The 16,223-nt window shown below is 35.8% G+C and overlaps 1 protein-coding gene across 3 annotated transcripts in view; it reads right to left on the reverse strand.

The window, feature by feature from the left end:
• Positions 1-1,321: 1,321 nt before the first annotated feature.
• rtn1b (reticulon 1b) overlaps positions 1,322-16,223 on the reverse strand; it is a 57,061-nt gene continuing 42,159 nt past the window's right edge. For all 3 annotated transcript variants that reach the window (XM_048206280.1, XM_048206281.1, XM_048206282.1), the window contains 6 exons: positions 7,155-7,362; positions 5,790-5,928; positions 4,687-4,756; positions 4,506-4,552; positions 4,345-4,403; positions 1,322-2,356 (listed from right to left, as the gene is read on the reverse strand). In XM_048206280.1, the coding sequence (XP_048062237.1) occupies positions 2,314-2,356; positions 4,345-4,403; positions 4,506-4,552; positions 4,687-4,756; positions 5,790-5,928; positions 7,155-7,362 (566 nt within the window). In that variant the 3' untranslated portion in view covers positions 1,322-2,313. The remainder of the gene's footprint in view (positions 2,357-4,344; positions 4,404-4,505; positions 4,553-4,686; positions 4,757-5,789; positions 5,929-7,154; positions 7,363-16,223) is intronic.

Below are 16,223 nucleotides of genomic sequence, written 5' to 3' on the forward strand. Positions count from 1 at the left end.
AAACAAAAATCCAAACAAAAATCTAAACAAAAATATCTTAATTTGTGTTCTGAAGATGAACGAAGGCCTTACGGCCTTGTTCATTTATGATCCGAATCTTCCTGAAGCAGTGTTTTGAAATTGGCCATCACTATATAAGTCGTTATTTTTTTATTTTTTTTTGGTGCACCAAAAATATACTCATCACTTTATAATATTAATATTGAACCACTGTAGTCACATGAACTGTTTTAAATATGGTTTTAGCACCTTTATGGATCTTGAGAGAGGAAGTGTCATTGCTCCCTATGCAGGCCTCACGGAGCCATCGCATTTCAACTAAAATATCTTAATTTGTGTTTCGAAGATTAACGAAGGTCTTACGGGTGTGGAACGTCATGCGGGTGAGTAATAAATGACAGAATTTTTATTTTTGGGTGAACTAACCCTTTAACAAATTGATCAGAAGCATACTTTATGAAGTTCTAAAGGATTTCATTAATATTTAAAGCTATGTTTAGTGAAAATGCACATCATCTTGGCAACTTTCAGTTAAATGTGTTGATATTTTTACTCCAAAACAAAAAGTCTCTATCCTGAATTAATGGATGAAGAGACAAAAGTTCTCTTAGGGAAGAGACAGTTGTCTTACATTAGTTTACTGTATATATTTGTCTGTCTATAACAGAGTTGATAGATTTTTATGTTAGTACATGTGTGTGTGTGTGCTGCAAAGTCATGCCTGCGAGCGGATACAGATCCCGCTGTTGTCCAAGTCCATCCCACCTGTTCCTGGAGTGAAAATGTAACATTTGGACAATAGACAGGTACACTGGGCACACCCAACAGTGCCCGCTGACAGATGGGCAGCGTCCTAATTCAAGAGAGTCATCTCCAATCAGCATTCATTATTCATATATGTACTGTAACACAACAAACATCACTGGCAGGTACAGTTTTCACTTCCTGAGGCTACGCACATGTTTCCCCCACTTCCTGTTAGCGTTATCTTAAATGTTCACCTTCCCCAGATGACCCTCAATGAGGACGTCCCACTCAAACCCCACGTCATATAGCGAAACTGTATGTTACATAATCCCCAAGTAGACTATTTTAAAAATAATATTTATGTTTTTTTGATAATTGTTATGTTTATTTAAAATGAAAGTTTGATCATGTTCTCTAGGCTAATTGTTGTTGATGGCTTTCACATATACTACTGAATGGCTATACTCACTCATTTTATCCTCATATATCGTAGGGAAAAAATCCTTTTAATGTCATCGGCAACATTGGTTATGACAATATTTAAAGACAAAAAATGCTCCATGAAACATGAAAGTACATTTAAGAACATTTATTTTCGCATTCAGTATTGAGTACAGCTTAAGTGCAAATAGTTAAGAGTCAATGGCTAAAAGAATGAACAACACTTAACGGTACAAAGATTGACAGATTCTAGCTGGCAATCACTCACTGAAGCTTCCTTCTCCTCCCTCTCTTTTGTTTTGTATCATTTTTGAAGAAAAAAAAAGATCAAAGACGGCACCTAAAAACATGAATCTCTGTAGTGGAGTCCTACGAAAAAGAAACATACTGTAATGCTATAGTGAGCTGACCATATCTAATCAGAACATTGCTAAATAGTTGCGTTTGTGCCCAGATATCATGAACCTCAGCAGATCCATGCGTCTAGCTGACAATGACGATTACTGTATGTTAATCATGTTTACAGATATAGTGATGGAAGAGGAAAAGCCCCACCCGACGCCATAGACACAAAAAAGCTTTTTTTTTTTTTTTTTCTTTTTTCCAAGAAGAGAGTGTCACTGGAGAGCAATAAAGCTGGAGAGAAACTTCACATACTACAGAGATTTTCAGCACAGCTGAGAAAGCACATAAACTAAAAGATAAAAAGAGAATTCATCAGCACTTTAAGACTCTTGACTTCATGCACTTTGTGAGCAACACATAATAATAAAAAAAAAAAAAATCACATCTAGTCTTTTTGCCGGATTTGAATAATATGTTTCAAGTTTACTTCTACAATTCATCAAGTAGTTGTACTTCTGACTAGATCTTGAATTGAGAAACAGCACACTTTTTTTTCAATTTTTTCTATGGTTACAAGGCGAGGATGGGACTTCTCCTGCACAGCTTTGTCATTGCTCTAGACGTCACAATGTGTACAAAGTAGAACTATGTTCCAGTGATGTTTATTTGTGTCTGTTGTGTGTGTGTGTACGAAGAGGAACCCTTGATCATCATTCAGCTCTCCCTGTAATGAGTCGGGGTCTGGGGCTCAGAACCTCCTCCATAGGGGCCCTATGAGACTTATTCAGCCTTTCGTTTGGCCCCAGGAATCTTCTCCTGGATCCTGTACAATCAAAAACACACAATTATATTACTGTATATTATATTAAGTATGATTTTTTAAGACAATAATAATTTTATTCAGCAATTAAATTGATCAAAAGTGACAATAAAGACATCTATATTATAAAACATTTCTATTTCAAATAAATGCTGTTCTTTTGAACTTTTGTTCATCAAAGAATTTGTTAAAAAATGTATTTCTTTTTGCACAAAAATATGAAGCAGTATAACTGTTTTTACAGGGTTAGTTCACCCAAAAATTAAATTTCTGTCATTAAGTACTTCACCCTCATGTCGTTCCAAATCTTTAAGACCTTGTTGCTTGTTCATCTTCGGAACACAAATTAAGTTATTTTTGATGACATCCAAGAGGGTTTTTACGGAAGAGGATTAGGGCCAAGCAATAATAAAAAAAATAAAACCATCTCGAGATTAAAGTTGTTAAATTTCGAGAAAAAACTTGTTAAATTTCGAGAAAAAGGTCGAGATATAATGTTGAGAATAAACTCATTAAATTACGAGAAAAAAGTTGAGATAAAATGTTGAGAATAAAGTCATTCAATTACGAGAAAAAAGTCATTAAATTTTGAGAACAAATTCGTTAAATTATTAGAAAAATGTTGTTACATTTCGAGAAAAAAGTCGAGATAAAATGTTGAGAGTAAACTCATTAAATTATGAGAAAAAAACTCATTAAATTATGAGAAAAAAGTCATTAAATTATGAGAACAAATTCGTTAAATTATGAGAAAAATGTTGTTACATTTTGAGAAAAAAGTCGAAAAAAATTTGAGAATAAACTAGTTAAATTACGAGAAAAAAACTCGTTAAAGTTCGAGAAAAAGGTCGAGATATAATGTTGAGAATAAACTCATTAATTTACGAGAAAAAAGTCGTTAAATTTCGAGAAAAAAGTCGAGATAAAATGTTGAGAATAAAGTCATTAAATTACGAGAAAAAAGTTGTTAAATTATGAGAACAAATTTGTTAAATTATGAGAAAAATGTTGTTACATTTCGAGAAAAAAGTCGAGATAAAATGTTGAGAATAAACTAATTAAATTGTGAGAAAAAAGTCGTTAAATTACAAGAACAAATTTGTTGACATTTTATCTCGCATTTTTTCTCGAAATTTAATGAGTTTTTTCCCGTAATTTAACGAGTTTATTCTCAACATTTTATCTCGACTTTTTTCTCGAAATTTAACAAGTTTTTTCTTGTAATTTAACGAGTTTATTCTCAACATTTTATTTCGACTTTTTTCTCGAAATTTAACAACTTTAATCTCGAGATGGTTTTATTTTTTTATTATTGCTTGGCCCCAATTCTCTTCCGTAGGTTTTTAACCCTCAATAGAAAGCAATGAAATTTCCACATTCAAGGTCCAGAAAAGTAGTAAAAACATTGTTAAAATAGGGGAGAGACAAATTAATACATTTGTTATTTTTGTTTTGTTTTTGCGCACAAAAAGTCGCTCGTCGCTCCATAAAATTAAGGTTGAACCACTGCAGTCAGTGTTTTTACTACTTTTCTGGACCTTGAATGTGTTCATTTCATTGCTTTCTATTGAGGATAAAAAAAAAAAACCTCTTGGATTTCATAAAAAATATCTTAATTTGTGTTCCGAAGATGAACAAAGTGTTTGAAACAACATGAGGGTGAGTAATTAATGACAGAAATTTCATTTTTGGGTGAACACTTTAACATTGATGATAATAATAAGAAATGTTTCGTGAGCATCAAAATGCATATAGAATAATTTCTGAAGGATTATGTGACACTGAAAAATCCGCTTTACCATCGCAGGAATAAATTATACTATAAAATAGAAAAAAAAAAAAATCATTTTAAATTGTAATAATATTTCACAGTATTGTTTTTACTGTATATTTTTAGATTAAACAAATGCAGTCTTGAGCAAAAGAGGCTATTCAAAAACATTAAAACATATTATATTATATTATAATAAATGCTCAAAGGGAGTACTGACTTTGCTACCACAGAGTTGACTTGGGTCCTTATTAGGTCCACATACTGATCAATCTGTGCCTAAAGATTGGAGAAATATTAAAAAAAGTGAGTCATTGTAGTCCTGGTGCTTATGAATTGTACATGAAGCTGTAGTCATGGTAACAAAGGTGCCACTCTGACCTGGTATTTCTCGTAGACCACAGGCATTGAGAACATGGACACCACCACTGAAGCAAGATGCAACGTAAATGTTAAAAGACAGAAGAGTGCATGATGAGAAAATGCAGTCTGTCATTAAAAAAGCATACATTCATCTATATTTCAAATTACAAATACATATGGAACTGAAAAAACTGCTCACCCATAATAAGAAGAGTAAGACCATTGAAGAGGGCTCCCACATAGGTCAGCAACCACATCAGCACTGCAAACTTGAGGCAAACAAAAACAACTACCAGTTAACACACACACACACACATATATATGCAGGCATCACATGGCTTATGATGTATTTCTGTGGCAGTGCTGTGACAAGCTGAACTAAAGCATTGTAGAAGTGCACTGACAATCATATAGCAAGAACAAACCAATAAGGTGATAACTGCTCTAATATTCTTTATACTAACTCTTGATTTACTTTTACAAAATATTGTTGCTGCTAACTTGAAAATGTAAAATGAATATTCCTGAAATGCACATTTGTTTCATATACACATTTATTTATTTTTTTAAGGAAAGTAATAGTTTTTTTCAGCAAGGATGTATTAAACTGATCAAAAATTGTTACAATTTTTTTTTTAAATCAATGCTGTTCTTTTGAACTTTCTATTCATCAAAGAATCCTGAAAAGCATCAGTTTCCACAAAAATATGTCTGTCCATGCTTTTTTTTGTTCGCTTGCAAAACGTTTACTTTCCCCTGAGAAACTTACCGTTCGCAAGGTACACACGTTTTGTTTTGCGAGGGAACGTAAAGTTTCTGGAGGATACGAAAAACTTTTGCAAGTAATCGCAAAATAATTGAAATGTATTTTCCCCTCCATCTTCCATGTCCTTTTAGGGGCTCCGTAGTTTTCAACATTGACAATAATAAGAAATGTTTATTGATCAGCACATTAAAATAATATCTGAAGGATCATGTGACACTGAAGACTGAAGAGTAAATTACATTTTAAAATATATTCAAATAGAAAACAGCTATTTTAAATTATACTAATATTTCACAATATTACTGTTTTTTACTGTATTTATTATTACATGCTACATATACATGCTATGCCATGCATGCTGGCACTTATGTGTGAGCAACTTGTCTAAAAAAAAAGTTCAAGAAATTTCCTGATCACCTCCCATTTCTGTAATGTCCTATCAAGTATCAAATAAAAAAGTCAAAAGTCTATCAAAATCTGTCATTTGACACACAACTTCACAACCCTGGTGTATATTAAATTGAATGGATGGTCACCTTTAGTGAGTCCACCAGATCCTGCACCAGGAACAGTCTGCGCAGTTCTTTCAGTGTGCTGTTGATATAATACTGGACGTTTTCTGCATACTTCTGCATCTGATCATGGGACAGTGACATCTCCACATCCAGATAAGCTCTGCATCCAGGTAATAAAAACATTGTTAGTAACACACACGCGCACACACACACACACATATAATGGTTTTTATACTGTACAAACTGTACATTCTATCCCCCTACACTAGCCCTAAACCTACCCATCACAGAAAACATTCTGCATTTTTAATAAAACATTGTTTAGTATGTTTTTAAAGCTATTTTAAATATGAGAACTCATGAAATGTCCTCATATTTCATGTTTACATCGTAATACCAGTGTAATATCCATGTCATTATACAAATTTGTGTCCTCATAAATCACAAAAATGCGTGCACACACACACACTCTCTAGACAAACTGTATATTATATCCACTAACCCTACCCATCACAGAAAACTTTCTGCATTTTTAGATTTCCAAAAAACATCACTTAATATGATTTCTAAGCTGTTTTCCTCAAGGGGACCAAAAAAATGTCCCCACCAGGACAGGGATTTCATTATGGGGACATTTTGGATTTAGAACGGGGATTAACTTACCCGTACAATAAACTGTTTAAAATGTGCATTCACCCTATCAATATGAGTATCCAGATGGTACAAACAAACATAACTTGTGGAGCGCTCTCAGAGAATGTATTTATTATTTCTCATTTTAACTGATGGAAACAGGGCGTAAAAGTGGACTTCAAACATTTATTATCCTGTGGCCCCCTCTATAGGACCGCATTAGTATTACAGCCAATGTAAATCGTTTGGATTTTTTGGAGTTTTGATCGTAATTTATACGAAAACCATTGAGTCGGATCAGTTAGAAAAGATATAGTACATCAAGTCAGAAATGTATGAAGGTCTTCTGCAAGGTGGCCATGTTGTTGTTGTCAAAATCACATGATCAGCGAATAGGTGATGTTGAGCTTAAAACGTCATGGCAGAGCATTAAAGTCTAGAGCATTAGAATTAGGAGAAAACTTTAACACAAAGCTTTGTGCCGTGCTGATTATATTTACCAAGCAGTAAAAATGCCCATTCCTGCACCCAAAACAAGGTGTCTGTGGATGAAAGTCCAAAACAAGGACTAGTGGGACATTGTCCTGCTCCACTTCACAGATGATGAAAATTTTAGAATGACATGACAATCATTTCAAATCAAATCACATGATCAGCGACTAGTCGATATCAAGCTTAAAACATCATGGCAGACCATTAAAGTTGACTAGTCTGTCAACCCCTAACACACACATACATACACAGCCATCTTACTTGAAGGGATGTCCCTCATCTGTTTTCTGCACAGCCTGCAGCACGGACTTGTAGACTCTGAAGCTGATGGTGGCGGAGAGGGCAGCCAGGGCCAGATAGGCCACCACGCTGACCACACTGAACTGTGTCAGGGAGAAAAGCAGCAGCAGTAAACTGCCAAACACCAGCCCACTCTGCTTCAGGTTCCGCCAGTACAGCAACTCCATCGCTGGAGTGGGAGAGAGAGAGAGAGAAAGAAGATCTGATCAGGTAGGGTCAAAATCATGCACATTTGGGATATGTGGTGGTGATTTACAGTATGCCACAAATCTGATTGTCACTGATTGTTTTAGGATCATCAATTCATCATTCATGACCTACAGTGATGTAACGACTAGTGAATCACTCTGCATCAGTGCTGAGTCAGTGAAAACACCATTAGAAATGATTACACAAACAGACAGCAGTACATTTAAAAACGGCTGGATTCAGTCTGCAGAATGAGACAGAAGGCCTGCATCACAATATGCAAAACCAAGTGTGTCAAATGAGCAGGATGTTCGAATACTCTTTAATTGTGATAGAACAGGCAAACAATAATGCATCTGGTTCAGATTCTGTAGTGTGAAACAAGTGAACACTTTGCTAACCCATCAGGCTACGGGAGCTGCGGAGATTAAAGTTAACCCAAAAAAATGACATTTCTGTCATCATTTACTCACCCTCATGTCGTTCCAAACCTGTACGACTTTCTTTCTTATGTGGAGCACAAAAGAAGATATTTTGAAGAATGTTGGTAAAGAAACAGTTTTGGTGACCACTGACTTCCATTTTATGGACAAAAAACATAGACCTTTCTCAGAATATCTTCTTCGTTTGGAACGACATGAGCGTGAGTAAATGATGACAATTGATATACTGTAGGTACCAAGAAAGTTCCTTGTGGTTAAACTGTACTTTATTTGTAAAATTATTTCACTGTTTCAATAGTATAGCCACAAGACGTAAACAATATGTGTGTTAAAGGTGCCCTAGAACCCCTTTTCAAAAGATGTAATATAAGTCTAAGGTGTCCCCTGAACGTGTCTGTGAAGTTTCAGCTCAAAATATCCCATAGATTTTTTTTAATTAATTTTTTTAACTGCCTATTTTGAGCCATTATTACATATGCACCGATTAAGCGTGCGGCCCCTTTAAATCTCCCGCTCCCCCGCCCCCACGAGCTCTCAACTGCCTTAAACAGCAAACACAAAGTTCACACAGCTAATATAACCCTCAAAATGGATCTTTACAAAGTGTTCATCATGCATACATCGATTCCTGTGAGTATGGTATTTATTTGGATGTTTGCATTTGATTCTGAATGAGTTTGATAGTGCTCTGTGGCTAACGGGCTAATGCTACACTGTTGGAGAGATTTATACAGAATGAAGTTGTGTTTATGAATTATACATTAATTATACATTTATTTCATTAAAAATGAAAATAGCGACGGCTCTCTTGTCTCCGTGAATACAGTAATAAACGATGGTAACTTTAATCACATTTAACAGTACATTAGCAACATGCTAACGAAACATTTAGAAAGACAATTTACAAATATCACTAAAAATATCATGGATCATGTCAGTTATTATTGCTCCATCTGCCATTTTTCGCTATTGTCCTTGCTTGCTTACCTAGTCTGATGATTCTGTTGTGCACATCCAGACATTTTGCCCTTGTCTAATGGCTTGAACATGGGCTGGCATATGCAAATATTGGGGGCGTACATATTAATGATCCAGACTGTTACGTAACAGTCGGTGTTATGTTGAGATTCACCTGTTCTTCTGAGGTCTTTTAAACAAATGAGATTTATATAAGAAGGAGGAAACAATGGTGTTTGAGACTCACTGTATGTCATTTCTATGTACTGAACTCTGTTATTTAACTATGCCAAGATAAATTCAATTTTTAATTCGATGGCACCTTTAACAGTTTTATACTTTATAGGTCAAATAATACCATTTTATCAGGAAAATCCTAAATTAAGAGCTTTTATAGAATTATAAAATTCACTTCCATTGAAAGCACCTCATCATAACCTCAATTTTTGTTTCTTTTTCTTTTAAAGATGAGGGAGGAGTCAAAATTTTTATTACTATATTTTCAGCATTATGCCACAAAAGGTGGTTAATTGAGCTTAACTTGTATTTAACCCCTACTATTTCTTTAATCCCACCTTTTTATTTAAAAATATTGTATTTATAAATTATTTCAAATTCATTATATACTATGAACGTGGTTCGTAAAAAGTTAAAAAGTGTTTTTTTCCCTTTTTTTCTGTTTTAACTGTCTTTCCATGTCCCTCTCTGTATCTGTGGCCTTTCTGTACAAATTCTCAGAAACACAAAATTCTGGCCAAGTGACAACATGGTAGCCATGGCAACGGACTGGAACCAGGTGCACAAATCTGGCATTGTGTGGTGCCTCTATTCTAATGTTATATAATGTGATAATCTCCTAGACCAAATGTGACACTAATGCTATAACTAATGTAAGTAATATTGTCTGAATCAGAGTATCTGAATGGAACTGTACATGATAATGATCATTTAAAAAGCAGCATTTTTATGAAGCCCAATTACCTGAAATAATTCCACTAATTATGCTTAATAACAGTGTTGGGGGTAACGCATTACAAGTAATGCAAGGTATGTAATCAGATTACTTTTTCAAGTAACTAGTAAAATATTATATAATAATATAATATAATAAATAATATTGTAACATATTATTTTTAAAAGTAATTTCACTGCATCACTGCATAATAACCGGTCAATACCATGCTGTTATTGGTATAGGTCTTAAAATAGTATTTGGATTTCACTCAACATGTATACACATTTACCTGCGTTCTATCAGCTTATTCAGTCTTTTCAATTTAAAAACTTGAAGCCTTGAACACCTCAAACAAAAACCTTTCTTGCATTGTCATTTTTTAAATTAGCATAATCAGTATTTTGTTGTACATGTACTCACATTAGCTACGTTTACGTAGACACTTTTTGTTTCAATAGGAATAAATTGATGCGCATTTATATGTCACAAGCTTCAAATCGGAATTGATTTTTTAACATGCACACACTTCACAAATATACAGTGTTATATAATATACAGAGTTATCTATTTCGGGTCCTAATTATAAGACGACACAAAGCTTTGTGCCGTGCTGCTTATATTTACCAAGCAGTAAAAATGCCCATCCCTGCACCTAAAACAAGGCGTCCGTGGATGAAAGTCTAAAACAAGGAGTAGTGGGACATTGTTCTGCTCCACTTCACAGACAATGAGTGGAAATAAAATTTTAGAATGACACTTCGTTCCTCGCGTCATACGTCATTACGCCATTTCTACATCATTGCACATGCGCAGTACTTTCCAGTTTCGGTTTTCAATCCGATTAAGTGTTTACATGTCCTCTCGATCAGATTAGAAAAGGTTTAAACCACCCCTTACAATCCGAATTAAATTTTAATCGGATTTGACCAATTCATTCCGATTGACGTGGTTACATGTGACTTTTTTATTACGACCGTGCTGGTAGTCCGATTACAATCTGATTATTATTATTATTATTATTTAAAATTGGGGTTTCATTGATTTGCAATATGTAATTGTGAAGCCAAAAAACAAGTGCGGCAAAGGATTCTGTAAACAACCTGCTTTCTACATAGTCACACATAGCATCAATCCACTGTTTACCACACCCATTCCAAAGCTCTTCTCCGCGGCCTTTGTTTTCCACCCAATGTAAGATGATGCAAGAACTCAAGAGATTAAAAATTAAGCAGCCTATCTAGTTTATAATCACAACCTAATAGCAGCAGCAGTTTGCTCTAATCACAGGTATGTATCTGAGCTAAGTGGAGCTTCATGGTCTAGACAGAGTCCTGTGATCATTTCCTTGGATGCGTGCCTGTCATACTCATTGCCATTAAGAGCCGGAAAACTAGAGCATTATTTTGGGCTGTGCTAAGTTAGAGTTTTTCCTAAACTAGCACTATGGATCTCCACAACAGCATCATGCTCAGTGGGATCATTCTTTGTTTGTGTTATGAAGGTGTGGCGGACACCCCTTTATGCAATATGTAAAGCTTCATGCGTCATGTATAATTCTACAGCTCATTATAGTCAATGATCAATATTCAGTCCTTTTCTATGTATCAGAATGGAATAAGAAACATACGCCTTCATCAATCTTAGGCAGTGTATTTCCTCTATATTTATTTTCAGGCAGAAATCAACAAACAATAGGACACTTGCTCATTCAAGCCCACTCTTTCCCAACATGCGCCGACACATGCTTGTTTATGGGGTCATTACGGTGAGCTTTGTATAAAATGTGTCGGCGTGAAGTTGGCAGTTGAGAGATGAAGGGAGCGCGGTCGCCACGGAAACTGGAGAGATGGGTGCAGTGGAGTGAGCAGTGATGCAGTTTCCATAGAGATGGAGCTGCCCCCACCACCTCCCTCCCTCCCGTACTGAGCGCTGCCTGCCAGACAGAGTAATAAGGTGCTGATGAAATGGTGGGGGAGGGGAACAGGAGGTAACAGTGGTATGACAGACACACAAGCAAAGACCCTCTTGCTAAAACAGCCCATTGCTGACAACAACATGCCCCTCGTTCATGCAAGACCTTTGCTTTTTTATCAAGCTAAAGGACAACAGCTAACAACAGTCCGATCCTTGGGGGCAAGAATGGCTAAAAATAGCTATCGCTGTGTGACTGCACTGAAAATCATTTTCTTAAGCATTTTCATTTTTTCATTCTTGTTGACAAGTATACTGAGAAGTTAAATTGCGTAAGATGTTAAGACTTGTTTTCAGAGATTATATCGAGTATACAGCATACAGTATGAGCAAATAGACATTTTTTCTTGTTTTAAGCATAATGCTAAGTAAATTTAATCAGTTTTGAGCTCAAAACAAATCTTAAAATCTGTTGTTTCAATGTTTAGGTAATTATACTGGGGAAAAAGACAATTATTATGTAGTGTACTAAATGAATTAAATTTCATAAATGCAATATCTTACCCGATTTTGCTTCTCAAGTAACTTTATCTTAATGATGTTTAGGTATTTTGCTGAGAAAAACAAATCAAATCAAAATAAATATATAAAAATATTATAAGACATTTATTTGTCACCAGTATGTTCAGCAAGTTTTGTTCATAGACTTTGTAATTCTTCAGTACCTGTGTTCATTTGTTTGATTTTCCCGCCACTAATCTGTTACTATGGACACTAATTATCATCACAGCTGTTTGTCATTTAGCTCATCACAATTGTGTATTTAATTTCCTGCTGTTCACTTAGTCTTTGGTCATATTGATGTTATGGTGTGTTTATGCTGCTTTTGTTGGATTACTTTGTCTGTTTGGATTAAACTTCGTATTGGATTTTTATCAGTCTGACTCTTCATCTGTTTGTTTGCTACGCACACGCCTGAAAGTGTGACACTATTAAATACATCTATATTAAATAAATTAGATTTTGCTTCTTAAGTACATTAATCTTGTATTAAGCATGTTTGGGTAATTTTACAGAATAATAAATACAATACAGGATATTGACAGAGAGATTTTATTTATTGCAGTGTGGTATTTAAAAAGTTGGATATGGCTGAAAACACTTACAGGAACTTTATGAGAAATATGTGACCTTCGTCCCCTAAAATTGAGATTGAGATGTATCAGGACAGATCTAAATCTAACCAAGGTGAAATTCCAATAAAACACATGGTCCAACAAACCATCCGTGTATAACTTATCACAAATAGGACTACACACAAGAGAATGCTGTATAGCATGAACAATTTATGGCTTATGCGGTTATATACTGCAAGCCTGAATGCAGATTGGATAGTCCTTTTAAGGACATGCTCCATTGTAAACACACACAGCTTGCTTCTGACATCAGTGGATCATACTATTACAACAAAGAGATCACTTCAGACAGCCTATGACTAACATTATTACACACTAGACACTAATCTGGATGACACCAATCTTGGCATGGGACAGCGAGATGCAGAAAGACACTAGGCAAAGAACATTTCTCTGCTAGCAATAATAAAAGCTCTTTTAAATAAGTGTCACATGGTGTGACATCCCAAACAGCCTCCAGATAAACATTAAAACAACTCGGCATGGTAATACAGTGAAGGAAACCTCACAAATGCCACAATGAGACAGAAAGAGATTCAAAAGTCAGCAGTAATTAATGGCTCTCTTTAATCACTCCTCTAGACTGGTTCATCTTACTGTATTATATGGGACAGCATAAGTCTATAGGGTATACATGTATACTCTTACAGTTGTAACACAGGTTATACTTGAGATATTAGGCAAACTTTGAGAAATAATATATATACTCTTGTAATATATAACGAATGTAGCGGTTCGTACAGTTATTAATCAATTTATGGATGAAATATGAATATAATAATTCATAAGGTTATGAATAAATTATGATTCATATATCAACCCAACGGGGAATTAAACATATATTGTGAATCAATTACAACGAATTATAATCAATTACATATATGATTAGTTCTGGTTTAATAATTATCTAGAGAAACTGTTCGTTTGTCCAGCAAACTAAGTCCCTCCCAGAATATTATAAACAGAGTTATTTTCTGGCCATGAAAATAACTAAAGCATAAAGCGATCGAAAAACGTTAAAGTGACTTGGGTTTTCAGCTGAAAGAACAAACAGAACAATCGAGCATGAATAACGTTTTAATATATGCAAACTACGAATACAGAGGTTATACATCTAAATATACAAGAAAATACACACCTATGTACAAGAATAGAAGTAGAGAAGGAAAGAGAGAAGGCAAGTAGCAAACTCACAACCAGTCCTAAGCCAGCACGGAAATCAGTTTCATCATCTAAGATTGAGAAACGGCAGTATACTTGCATTGGTTGCGTGTGTCGAATTTCAGGTTAGCGCTGGTGCAGTTCGTTGGCTTCCTCCGTTCAGCGGGAAGGTTTGAACTGAGGACGAGAGTGAGTTTCGCTGGAAGATGGCGATCCCGAAGCTGAGCGCGGTGGCAGCGCGTGGTCACCGGAGAGGTCCGGGAAAAACGTGCACGAGATGCTCGTGAGACAATCGGGAGAGAGCACCGAGAGATTGTGCGTCTTTGCTTTTATGACAGATAAGCCGACACACCTCCTTGAGGTGGGGTAGCCAATAACATGGGTGCAAAGTTGGCGGGAAAGCTTTCCCTTTGTTTTTGTCTTGCAAACTCATTTGCATGATTTACAAGGTTGGATTAGTGTTCATTTTCCTTCGAAGTACTATTAAAAATAGTACAATGCATTTGTCAGCAGTGTGACATACATTATGGAATAAATCAGATGAACAGCTTTCAAAAGAATCTAGACTTGACATATAAACGAAACATGTAGAAGAAGTTATGGTTTACAGACAAAATTACATTAATAGGAATGAAACTAGAATGGCTACAGTCATTTAAACTCTAAAATCTAAACACTAGGAAGCATATATGCACTTAAAATATAGCGGGTACACTTTGGCACAGTCATATCTTGAGAATAACTGTACATACCATCTCTAGGCATGTTTGTATATGTGTGTGTGTCTGTGTGTGTGTGTGGGGTGTGTGTGTGGAATTTGTCTGGTCAGTCTCTGGCGCTGAGTTTCTTGCCCACAACCGGGGGTTGATCCTTTGATGTTCCAAAAGCTAGGAAATTGGGTCCACTGTCTTACCTCGCCCAGGCCACAAAGATGTCAAATGGGCTCATCTTTGCAGACTGGTCGGAGCCGACTTAGTGATTAACGAACACAGTTCATCAGGTTAAAAGCATTCTGAAAACTCCAAAGTTTATTGATTGTCCTGATACATGTGCATATGCTACACTCTTGCTTAAGCATTTACTGGCTAGCATGATAAAATAAATAGCACAAATAGTGCTCTAAGCCTTTGCAGTCCTACACTAAATCCACTTTGCTGACATAATGCTGCATAGGTTATTGGGTAGCAGAGCCTGCATCAGAAAGTGCACATCGAGGGTTCAAATGGGGCACAATGTCAAATGGGACACACTGTGCTCTTGTTGACTTAAACTCACCATGAAATCAAAATTGACATTTTTTTTTCTTTCTGTGGGGGTACACTTCTATGCATTTTCAGTCTTGTGGACTTACAATGGCTGCCGCGTGCACGTGTCTTAAGTCCACAAGACTGTAGGGTGTCCCATTCATCATTTTAGTTTTCAGAAGGGTGCTCGCGAGCGCACCCTTTACGATGCTATGCGCCCTCGATGCGCACTACAGCCGAGCCTGCAAGTCTGCTTGCTACGCAGAGGACTTTACCCAGCAGTCAAAGCGGCATTACGTCACGAAAGTGCGGACTCAGAGGAAGACCGTGAGGATTTAGGATGCCATTTGGGATTCAGCCTCTGATGACGTTTACTGGTGTGAGGGCGGGGCAACCTGCAGCAATAGCAAACAACAATGATCTAGCCATCCAATCAATTCCCAATAGACAAAATCAAGTCCCACCCTACAATTTTTCTTGTTTGAGAAACGTTTCACTCGGATATACATCACAACAGTGAAGAAAAGGCTATCGCAACTTCCATTTCTTGCCGACTTTAAACATGCACATACAACGACCAAGTCCACAAGAGTACAAGTACATATCATTTGGTAGATAGACATGAATATGAATTTAAAGGGATAATTTGCACAAAAATGAAAATTCTGTCAGCATTTACATGGCCTTTTGTCATTTCCAAACCTGGACTTTCTTTCTTCCACAGAACATAAAAGAACAATTTCTTTTTTTGCTTGTTCAATTGAAAATTGTATGGTCAAAAACAGTTGAAACATTTTTCAAATAGCTATTCTTCTTTTGTGTTCCACAGAAGAAAGTCATTCAGGTTTGGAAATGACATGAGGGTGAATAAATAACGACAGAATTTTCCTTTTTGAGTGAACTATCACTTTAAGCAGTGTTGCTAAGAGACAAAGCACTACCACATATATCTTGAACAATGAACTTCTACATTA

Source organism: Megalobrama amblycephala, linkage group LG11, assembly GCF_018812025.1.
Source record: "Megalobrama amblycephala isolate DHTTF-2021 linkage group LG11, ASM1881202v1, whole genome shotgun sequence".
NCBI lineage: Eukaryota > Metazoa > Chordata > Actinopteri > Cypriniformes > Xenocyprididae > Megalobrama > Megalobrama amblycephala.